This window comes from Mauremys reevesii, linkage group 1, assembly GCF_016161935.1.
Source record: "Mauremys reevesii isolate NIE-2019 linkage group 1, ASM1616193v1, whole genome shotgun sequence".
Lineage (NCBI taxonomy): Eukaryota > Metazoa > Chordata > Testudines > Geoemydidae > Mauremys > Mauremys reevesii.
Window position 1 is genome coordinate 259,824,809 of NC_052623.1, and position 12,114 is coordinate 259,836,922.

The window sequence follows — 12,114 nt, forward strand, 5'->3', positions numbered from 1 at the left end:
TAACAAAACTAAAGCCTTTGTCATTTTGGCCAAGCCATTAGTCCAATTACATAAGCTTGTGTTTTGTTTTGTAGTATAGACAGTCCCTAATTTGGTCCAACTTACATTTTTAGATCCTGAGCATGTAAATGACACCTAACTTAGAATCCCTTACAGATGTAACTTAGATACATTTACCTATCACTAAGGCTGCGATTCTTTCATGGAGGTCACTGATGCCATGACTTTCCATGTGCCCCATGACTTCTGCAGTGGCTGGTGCAGCTGACTTCAGGGTCGCCCAAGCAGCTGGCCCTGGGGCCACCTGTTCCGGTAGTCCCCAGGGCTGGCCGCACCAGCTGCTGCTGGAGCGACATGGGGTCAACCTGCTCCAGTGGTCTCCGGGGCCAGCTGGCTCCAGGGACCGCCTGAGCAGCAGCCAGTGTGGCTGGTCCCATGGACCACCAAGCAGCAGTCCTGGGGCGCGCCCAGAGCAGCAGGGCCCCAGAAGTAGAGATTTAGTCAGGAGTATTTTTGGTAAAAGTCATGGACAGATCACAGACCATGAATTTTTATTTATTGCCCATGATTTTTACCAAAAATACCCATGACTAAGTCTTAGCCTTACCCATCACCTCTGAATTTGACTTCTGGGTCTCTATTTAGTTTCTTGAATTCAGTTTTTAGGTGTATTGTAAAAATAAAAGAACAGAATCAAAACAGACAGTGAAATGAAGGCAGAGAGATATTAAATGACTTGACCAATGTTACACAGAGGGTATGTCTACACTACGAAATTAGGTCGATTTTAGAGAAGTCGATCTTTAGAAATCGATTTTATACAGTCAATTGTGTGTGTCCCCACTAAGCGCATTAAGTCGGCGGAGTGCATCCTCAATACCATGGCTAGCATCAACTCACGGAGCGGTGCACTGTGGGTAGCTATCCCACAGTTCCCGCAGTCTCTGTTGCCCATTGGAATTCTGGGTTAAGCTCCCAATGCCTGATGGGGCAAAAACACTGTCGGGGGTGGTTTTGGGTACATGTCGTCAGTCGCCCCTCCCTCCGTGAAAGCAACAGCAGACAATCATTTTGCGCCTTTTTTCCTGGGTTACCCGGGCAGACGCCATAGCATGGCAAGCATAGAGCCTGCCAGCTCACCGCTGCTGTTGTGAGCAGAGTAAACACCTTGGGCATTATCCTGCAGTATGTGCAGAAACTGGCTAGGAGCCACCAGCACAAGGACGACTGTGAGGAGGACATGGACACAGACGTTCCTGAAAGCAGTGGGGCAGGTCAATACAGTGGAACACCGATTCTGAGCCTGGCAAACAAACACAGACTGGTGGGACCACATAGTGTTGCGGGTATGGGATGATTCTCAGTGGCTGTGAAAACTTTTGCATGCATAAGGCCAGTTTCCTGGAACTTTGTGAGTTGCTTTCCCCCACGCTGAAGTGCAGGAATACCAATACGAGAGCTGCCCTGACAGTTGAGAAGCGAGTGGCAATAGCCCTGTGGAAGCTTGCAACGCCCGACTGCTACCAGTCAGTCAGGAATCAATTTGGAGTGGGCAAATCTACTGTGGGGACTGCTGTGATCCAAGTAGCCAAGGCAATCACTAACCTTCTGCTATCAAGGGTAGTGACTCTGGGAAATGTGCAGGTCACAGTGGATGGCTTTGCTGCAATGGGGTTCCTTAACTGTGGTGGGGCAATAGACGGAATGCATATCCCTATCTTGGCACCGGACCACCTTGCCAACCAGTTTGTAAACCGCAAGGGGTACATCTCAATGGTGCTGCAAGCACTGGTGGATCACAAGGGACGTTTCACCAACATCAACGTGGGATGGCCGGGAAAGGTTGTTAAGCAGGCTTCCTGCTTCTGATGTACTTAAAAAACATTTTGTTATTACCTTTGGAGTTTGTGGCTAGCCGTTCTTCAAACTCCTCTTTGGCTTTTCTTATTACACTCTTGCACTTAAGTTGGCAGTGTTTGTGCTCCTTTCTATTTGCCTCACTAGGATTTGACTTCCACTTTTTAAAGGAAGTCTTTTTATCTCTCACTACTTCTTTTACATGGTTGTTAAGCCACGGTGGCTCTTTTTTAGTTCTTTTACTGTTTTTCTTAATTTGGGGTATACATTGAAGTTGGGCCTCTATTATGGCACACTCATCATAACAGTATATCTGAGCGCCGACCATAAAGCATTAAGCAATGTGACTACACTTTTATCCCATGCGGTTTGTTCTCCCATCTTCTCCCCAGGGAGAGAAGCACATGCAGTGGAGTGTCTTGTTTTGGCACTGTGTGTCTTTTTCATTTTTGTTTAATATATACATATACCTGTTACTCTGTGTTTATGTTAGAGAAGGAAAGGTCAAAGAAATTCACCTTGCACTTGGAGTGGAAAGTGGTGAGGTTTATGACGGTCCTTACTCCCTGAAGAAGATCATTCTGCCCCAGGATCAAGGGTCTTGCATCATGGCAATCGTTTTATCCTTTGGAATCCTATCAGTGCCTCAAATTTGAATAGGGGGATGTTTATAAAGAGAGAGAAGGTACCTCACCTGGTGGCAGGGTTGCCAACCCCCCAAGATTGTCCTGGAGTCTCCAGGAATTAAAGATTATGTCATGTGATGAAACCTCCAGGAATACATCCAACCAGAATTGGCAACCCCTAACAAGAACTAGAGCTAAGTCTCAATTTCAGTTTCCCCTATCTAGCAGAGATCTGTGCTAATGCTAGGCTCACTGTCCCCTCCTTCCCTAATGTTTTAAAAAGGATAAAATGTTTTACCTTTGTATGGTGAAGAGGTGCCATTTTTGATGTCATACATGTTCCTGAAGATAGAGGGCAGTTTGGCAATCAGGTTCGGGCTCATTCCCCGCCTCTCCAGTTTTTCATAACACTCCAGATTTAAAATGTCATGTGATCGCTTGCAACTACTGCCAAATCTACACTCTCCCTGCAAGTAGTACTGGCACATATGGAGTTTGGTGCAGATCTTCTTGAAGGTACAAGACCCATAGAGTCCATCGCCTTTGTTATAATGCATGCATACCTGGGAAAGACCATCCAAGTTTCTCTTTTGTTAATCCTTCTAAACAGGTAACACCCAGTACTACAGATTTATATTATGGATGATTAAATACTAAAGAACGAAAGATTTATAGAAAGTCAATACAAAAATCATTGTATAAATACATTAGAACATTTTTAAAAGATTCAAGAGCTATTAAATTAGCATCTCTAGTTTCTTGAAAGCCACTAGTCCTGTGTGTTTGGGTTTTATTTTTTATTCTGAATGAACCTGGGTCTCATGAAAAACTAATTTCTACCATCTAGCTCTGCTAATGCACTTCAGTGTTAAATCATAAACCTCCTGATATTCCAGACTCAATTTCAGATAAAGCTGTCAATACACTTCAATATGATCTGCAATATCCATTAAAAAAAACAAAACAAAATAAAACAGAACAACAGGGGCATTGCAGGTCAGTTGAGGTGCAATGCTGGAGCTATGAAGGAAATGTGTACAAAGCAAATTACTCTCAGTAATAAAGTTAACTATAATTACCAGTGTTGTAGGATCAGGGCCTATATACCTCATCACCACAGAATTTGCCAATGCCATACCTGGTTCTACCCAATGCCATTATTTCTTCTTTTCATGATACTAATTGTAAAGGGAATAATATATTGCTACAGTAGTACTCACCTCAGGTAAGAGCGAAGAATCATTCTGAAGCAGGAGCTGACGCAACTCATCATCATTTAAGTTTTCAAGACCATGTCTTTTTAGGACACGGAGGTTATGCTCTGACTGAAAGTTATGAACAAACTTGCATTCTTTCCTACAAGTTAAGAAAACCAGACATAAAGAAGGATACTTCACCAGCACAGTTTTTCCATTACTGGGATATACATTACATTTAACAGTTTACCAACTGAACAAAGTTAGCTAGTCTCAGAAAAAAAATCCATGTTTCTTTACAGAGTAATTACATGATTATCCCCAGAGTAATTATTATGTAACCTGGTAGGCACAATCATCGTATCATTTCTAATTTACTGCTTCCGTGTTATTCAGTAATTACAGCAGCACAACAACACTGGTACCTATGCCCCCCAGATTACATGGCAGTTACACTCCATAATGAAAAAGCAGGAATAATGGTTTGTATTTCTAGCTCTCCTACCACAAATACACTAATAAACTTAAGCAACATAAAATATTTAGAATCGGTACATAAATGATTATTTGTATGATGCATTAGTCCAGGGATCGGCAACCTTTCAGAAGTGGTGTGCCGAGTCTTCATTTATTCACTCTAATTTAAGGTTTCGTGTGCCAGTAACACATTTTAACATTTTTAGAAGGTCTCTTTCTATAAGTTTATAATATATAACTAAGCTATTGTTGTATGTAAAGTCAATAAGATTTTTAAAATGTTTAAGAAGCTTCATTTAAAATTAAATTAAAATGCAGAGCCCCCCGGACCGGTGGCCAGGACCCAGGCAGTAAGAGTGCTACTGAAAGTCTTCAAATTTGAACCGAGGTCTTGTCTATATAGTAAACAATTTTACTGTGTTAGTAACATTTGTTCCTCCTTAATAGACTGAAATGCACTCCGCATACACACACATATGCTTCAACCGTCAAGGTCCTTAGGTAATGTTGCACACAGATCTCGACTTCTCAGGGCTAAACAAAAAGTGAGCCTGAATCACTTCAGGGTAAATTATTTGTGAGCTAGTATATATGGAGCTGTAAGCACACGCCTTTAAAAGTGAACTCCTACCAGAGGGGTCTGTGGAAGAAATGGAGCTGCTCTGTAATATTGTATGTTGAGCTGGTTATTGGGATATTTACTGTATGAATATATTGCTTAGTTTAAAAGGGAGGCTCTAAGGAAAAGCAAGCAGGAAGGACACAATGGCTCATGATACAATAAAATCCTTAAATATTTACCAAGGGATGACAAGAGTCAGGGACTGAACTATTAGCTATGAAATTTCTACCACCTGGCTCCAGTCAACTTACAGAACCGGCGTTGACATTCAAGGTCAGAGCCCAGGAACTGAGGATGGACTATGGCTATTTAAAAAGGAGACTCCCTCTCAAGAAGGGGGTGAGAGAAAGGGAGGCTGCTTTCCTGTTCAACTCCTGAACAGCTAATTGAGACAGACACCTGATGGAGTGTCTGAAGAAGCTAGGCAGATTTAAGCCACCATCATCCATTCGCCTATAGATAAGACAGACATGGGTGTAGACTGTTTAAAAAAATCTTTTTTTTTTCTCTCATGATTTGTTCCTATTGGTAATATAAACAATACTTCGGTTTTAAGACGGCAGTGTGGTCACTATACACACACACACCACTCGAGTGGTCACAGACTTCCAACGGGAAGAAACACAGGAGCTAAACCCAGCACCACTGATACACAGGATACCGTAGCCAGGGACCGGACTAGGAGTGAGAGAACTGCAAAATTCCACCCCACGAGAGGTAAAGGTATGAGACCGGACACCTGAGGGAGATGTACTTCTGGCCCGTCTGTCAGTGCAACTAGCGCTGCAATTGCCATAGGGGCAGTATAATGAGCAGAGTTTCCAGCTCCACAGCTTCCTTAGCCATAAGCCATTTGCAAGTGGGGGTGCCATTCTGACCACAGTCTAACTCTGAGACAAATTTAAGGATGAGTGCATATGACTGAGAGGAGGTCTTCTCCCGCCCATACTTAATCAATTTTAATGCCTTTCCCACACATCTTGTCCCCTTATAACCTTACTCTCTCGAGGGCCCTTGCTAGAGTCCTACATCACTTCTTCCCTCTCCTCAACATGGAGGAAAATGGCGAACAATTTAGGCTGAGCACAACCAGGAAGAATAGACGGAAAGGGATGAGAGAGGTACACCTCTTCAAAGGGGTACAAGACATCAGGTCTCTGCAAGAACACACATGTAGAGGAGGAAACATGCTTATTTTAAAAACTGGAGCATTCACACATAACTTAATTAAAGTTAAGATTACTATGGTTTTTCCATCTAGCAAACAAGGAAATAAATGTTTACGTCATTCATTCCATCTACACTTTATTCGCTATTTAATCAACTCAACTTCTCTCCTACCTTTCCTCAGTTCTTTCGCTCTCATCCTAATTAACTAATAGGCGTAACCTTACCTCCAGCTATAATTACATACACATACTTGTATAGTTTCTACATAGACATTAATACCAAATTTAGAACAAGCACAAAAATACAGCCATTAACATAACTTTTTCAAATATTATCAAAAAACCCACAGCGCAACCATCATTCACAGTTGAACACTAACCCTCACTTGCACATGCCCCTACAAAAACAGGTACAAGTTGATCTACAAAAGCCACACCTACCCTAATTAGACCAATAAACATGGCCAGAATTCAAAGGCATCTCCAGGTTGCTCAGGAGGAGGGTGGATACATAGTAGGCTGTGGATGGTGGAAGGGAGATATCTGTTGCTGAAAAGGAATGAGTGAGTTGAGTGAATAATTTAACTGCTTACATCTTTGGGCACGTCTACACTGGCAAAGTTACAGCACCGGCAGCTGCAGCACTGCTCAGAGAGCGCAGAAGGAAAACTGCTGTTGTGTGTTCACACTGACAGCTGCCTGCGCAATAGCATGTTCACACTTGCGGCACTTGCAGTGCTATTAGGAGCAGTGCACTCTGGGCAGCTATCCCACAGAGCACCTCTTTCTCTTTTGCTGCTAAGACTTGTGGGAAGGCAGAAGGGGTTGCGGGGCATCCTGGGTCCAGTCCCAATGCCCTGTGATGCATTGCTTCACATCCCAGCAATCCCTGTGCTTCCATCCGCATTTGGCGCCATCTTTCAATGGTTTGTGTACTGCACGCCCTGCCTCTTTCAGGCTGCAGGAATGGATCCTGAAATGCTGACCAGTATGCTGCTCGCTCTGACCAACATGCCACAGGTGGCAATGGAGTTATTCCTTAAACTACAAAGGCAAGAGGAGTGTGACATTGATCTCGCCACACGAAGTAGCTACGACATGAGATTGCTTGTGGCATTCACAGAGGTACTGACCATGGCAGAACACCGCTTTTGGGCTCAGGAAACAAGCACTGAGTGGTGGGATCACATCGTGATGCATGTCTGGGATGATGAGCAGTGGCTGCAGAACTTTCACAGGAGGAAAGCCACATTCATGGGACTGTGTCATGAGCTCGCCCCAGCCCTGCAGCGCAAGGACACGAGAATGAGAGCTGTCCTGTCGCTGGAGAAGCGCGTGGCAAATATACTGTGAAAGCTGGCTACTCCACACTGCTGCCGATTGGTCAATAACCAGTTCGGAGTGGGAAAGTCGACCATTGGAGTCGTGTTGATGGAAGCGTGCAGGGCCATTAATTGCATCCTACTCCAAAAGGCCATGACTCCGGGCAATGTGCATGACATCGTGGATGGCTTTGCACAAATGGGGTTCCCTAACTGCGGAGGGGCAATAGATGGTACGCACATTCCAATTCTGGCACCAGACCACCTAGCCACGGAGTACATTAATCACAAGGGGTATTTCTCAATGGTCCACAGTGCCTAGAGAATCACCATGGGTGTTTCACGGACATTAACGTAGGCTGGTCCAGAAAGGTGCATGACTCACGCATCTTTCAGAACACTGGCCTGTTCAAGAAGCTGCAAGCAGGGACTTTCTTCCTGGACCAGAAGATCACAGTAGGGGAAGTCAAAATGCCTATTGTGATCCTGGGAGACCCCGTCTACCCCTTAATGCCGTGGCTTATGAAGCCATACACAGGGTAACTTGACAGCAGCAAGGAGCAGTTCAACAACAGGCTGAGCAAGTGCAGAATGACTGTAGAGTGTGCATTTGGCCCTTTAAAAGAATGCTGGCAATGCCTATATGGGAAGCTGGACATGGCAGATGACAATATTCCTATGCTTATAGCCACGCACTGTAGGCTCCATAATATTTGTGAAGGGAAGGGTGACTCAGGGCTGGACCACAGAGGCTCAGCACCTGGAGGCTGATTTTGAACAGCCAGAGACCAGGGCTATTAGAGGGGCACAGTGCAGGCCATAAGGATCAGGGATGCCTTGAGGTAGCAATTTGAAGCTGAAAGCCACTAATATTTGCTGCTATGCTCGGGATTGCAGTGCTTGTAATGCTAGGGGTTGACTGATGCACATGATGCAATAAGGGGGTTTAACATAATTGTATGTTGCTTTGCAGTGCTCTTTTTTACTTTCACTTAACGGAATAAAGGTTGCTTTCAAACCAACACAATACTTTTATTAAAGAACAACAATCAGAGGAGAGAGTCAAATGACAAAAAAACATCAGCAGGGAGGAGGATGGGGGAAGGGAAGTCTCCAGAGGAGCAGGGGTCCCGGGATGGCTACAAATTTGTTTATGTCCAGGGATCATACCCAAACTTCTCTTTTGGAGTACAATGCAGCGGGTGCTGTACTTCAGCAGGGCCAAACTGCAGAGGGATGGGTGTTGAGTGCAGTGGGTAGTGGGAGTCCGCACTGCTGGACTGTGAGGAGGGAGGAGTGGAATGCTGCAGGTAGAGAATGGAGCCAGAAGATTGATAACAGTGTGTTGGAGGAGACGGGGAGAGAGGGGCACGCATAGGAAAGAGCTTTGTGAGAGCGGCTACAGGGGAAGGTGGGCGCAGAGCTGCTTGGTTTGAAGAGCTAGTATCGCCTGGAGCATGTCCACTTGGTGCTCCGTAACCCTTAAGAGCCACTCCATGGCTTCTTTCTGGTGTGCTGCATTCTCCTTTCAGTCTCTCTTCTCGCTGTCCCGCCACTCCTTCAATTCCTGTTTCTCGGCGGCAGAATGCATCATAACCTCACGCAGAAAGTCCTCCTTAGTTCTTCCGGGCAGCTTTCCAATTCTGCACAGCTGTTCTGCTGCCAATAAGGGAGGCTGGCCGGCCTCCCAAGGTCATCTCTGTGAAGTTTAAATGCAACATTTTACAGAAGTAGTACCGTTTGCAACACTGAAAACAGTGATTCAGTGCTTTAAAACACAGCCGGTACTCACATACCTGTCACTAACTGGCTGATGCCACACAGGCACACGAGCCACAAGACCCCCAAAATGGTTAGTAGCCATAGAGGTAGGGTAAATCACTCTTCCCGGACTCTGCTGTACACTGGGCACATGGCTCTTGGGGAGAGCCAGCACTGTGGGGGATCCTGACAATCATTCCTATCCCTACACTTTCCACAGGACGTGATCATTATGGAAGATATCTCACTGCTGAGGGTGAGCCAGGGAATCAAGGGTCACTCTTCTCCAAGCCTGCGGCTTCCACCCTGGCCCCTAAGTGGCTCACCTGTGTGCAGCACACAGTGGCGCAGGAAAGTTCCCGTTAATGGGGCAAGAAACAAAGCAGCTCTGCCGAAGAACCTGCGGCAGCGGATTACCCACAAGAGAGTTTCTTGGAGATCTCGGAGGGAGATTCTCATGAAATGAGGAAGTCTATCAACAGCCTGTTCTGCCGCTCAGAATAGGCATGTGGTGGGAGACAAGCCTGCTTGCTGCAACCCTCCTGTCCCCAACAAATCGCTTCAGCAATTCCCAAAATCAGATCCACTTACCAGGGGCCTCCTCTCCTGTTTGCGCTTTGCCAAGTTCCAACTGCTGTGACTGGCTAGGCTCCTCTGGGGTAGAAAAGAGCTCCTGACTGCATGCATCTCTGGCCTCCGAGCCATCCTCTGCCTCTGGGTCCCTCTCCCACTCTTCGTCCAAGATTTCCTCCTCCTGGATCGGTCCACTCTCAACTGGCACGCGAGCCAACAAAATATCCACAGGGGCCTTCGCAGTGAAGGTGGGGTCGCCACCGAATAGGGCGTCCAGCTCTTTGTAGAACCAGAAGCTTGTGGGCGCAGCACTGGAGCGACGGTTTACCTCCCGTGCCTTGTGGTAGGTGTTCTGCAGCTTCTGCACTTTGACCCTGCACGGCAGTGTGTCCTGGTCATGGCCCCTTTTGGTCATGCATCGTTAAATCTGTCCATAGTATCATAATTCCTGTGGCTGGAGCGCAGCTGGGACTGCCTGCCTCCTCTCCCCAAATGCCGATGAGGTCCAGCAGCTCAACATTGCTCCAAGCGGGGGATCACCTGGTGCATGGAGCAGGCATGACCACCTGGAAAGATGCGCTGAGACCACTGCATGCATCACCGAGCAAACAGGAAGGGGACTTTCAAATTTGCAAAGGAATGTACAGGGTGGGGATGACTGTTGGTCACCTGGGGGCAGGGCAGTAGAGTTCAAACCGATGACCAGAAAGGTGAGAATAGGCATTGTGGGACACCTCCCGGAGGCCAATCACAGCGCTGTAATAGCCATGGTGTCTACACTGGCACTGCAGCGCTGTAGCCCCAGTGCAGAAAGCTGTACACCTCTCGTCAGGGTGGTTTTTCTTAGAGTGCTGCATCTGCGCAGTTTCTGCGCACTAAGTAGCTTGGCAGTGTGTACAGCACGGGAGTTACAGCACAGAAAGCTGCTTTACTGAACAGAAACTTGCCAGTGTAGACAGGGCCTAAGTCTGAGAATCTCCTCAGAGCATCACAGCTAAATACAAGGTGGAACAGATTGTTTTTGGCATACATAGTTAACACACATTTCAAGGGACCATTCAAGGTGAAGTGGCCCATTAATACCCCTACAGTCACAGGAAGGGAAAGGACAGAAATGGGGGGAAATGGCAGCTGGAGGTGAGGGGGTTCATGGCTTACAGATTGTTGTAATAAGCCATAAATCCACTTTCTCTATTCAGAACAACAGATGCAAAACCTTCAGACAGACACTTTGCTATGATGATCAGTGCCCACCACAACACACATTTCAAGATGCATGGTTCTACACATGCCTATCGCAACATATGGTGTACCTCATCCAGTGCACTAAATGCTCTAACAACAACTAAAGCAGGAGTGGCCAACTTGTGGCTCCGGAGCCACATGCGGCTCTTCAGAAGTTAATATGCAGCTCCTTGTATAGGCACTGACTCCAGGGCTGGAGCTACAGGCACCAACTTTCCAATGTACTGGGAGATGCTCACTGCTCAACCCCTGGCTCTGCCATAGGTCCTGCCCCCTTCCCACCCTCCCCTGAGCCTGCCATGCACTCGCTCTACCGCCCCGCCCCCATAGCCTCCTGCATGACATGAAACAGCTGATCGGGAGGTGCGGGGGGGGGGGGGGAAAGGGGAGGCGCTGATAGGCGGGGCTGCTGGTAGGTGGGAGGCACTGGGAGCGGGGGGGAGGGGAGACGGGAGCTGCTTATGTATTACTGTGGCTCTTTGGCAATGCACATTGGTAAATTCTGGCTCCTACTCAGGCTCAGGTTGGCCACCCCTGAACTAAGTGCACATCTTCGCTGGCAACGTTAGAAGCGCTGCTGCAGCTCCCAGCATGGCTCCCAGCATTGGTGCACTGTCTACACTGGCACCTTACAGCGCTGGAACTTGCAGCACTCAGGAGGGTGTTTTTTCACACCCCTGAGTGAGAAAGTTGCAGCGCTGTAAAGTGCCAGTCTAGAAAAGCCCTAAGTGGATGAAATCAGACAGTCACTACACTCTCAAATAAGCTTACAGGAAAATGATAAAAGATAAAAACACTGCATCACCTGTGGGTGAACACTTTCCACAAAATTACCACTCTATATGACCTCTCACTCCCCATTCTCAAAGAAAATCTGGACAACTCCTTCAAAAGATGAGCCTGGGTGCTTAAATTCATGACTTTGCTAGACACTAAAAATCATGGTGTGACGGATCCACAGGATCGGTGCTATAGCCCCACCTTTGGAACATTCTCTTGGAAAATTCCTTCAGTTTGCCAGACCCTCCCCCGCCCCCCCCGAAGTGTCTCATTGTTCCTCCAGGGTAACTCATTCTGCTTCATTGCCTCAGACTGAACCTCAGAGTCTACAGCACCCCTGCTTCACACCGTGATCTCTGGTTAGTAAGCCATACTGGAACGGAGACCTGAAAGACACTTGTATGCCCCTAGGGAGCTATGCACCTCCTCGTTCCTTAAGCAGTCACAGCAACTCTCAGCCAGTATTGTAAAGACAGTAAGATTTAT

The 12,114-nt window shown here is 46.6% G+C and overlaps 1 protein-coding gene across 1 annotated transcript in view; it reads right to left on the reverse strand.

Annotated features, from left to right (window-relative positions):
• Positions 1–12,114, reverse strand: part of LOC120379593 (protein mono-ADP-ribosyltransferase PARP12-like) — a 39,551-nt gene that overhangs the window by 23,887 nt on the left and 3,550 nt on the right. Inside the window, exons 2-3 of the mRNA XM_039497172.1 lie at positions 3,704–3,839; positions 2,782–3,046 (exon numbers count right to left, since the gene is read on the reverse strand). Of these exons, the coding sequence (XP_039353106.1) occupies positions 2,782–3,046; positions 3,704–3,839 (401 nt within the window). The remainder of the gene's footprint in view (positions 1–2,781; positions 3,047–3,703; positions 3,840–12,114) is intronic.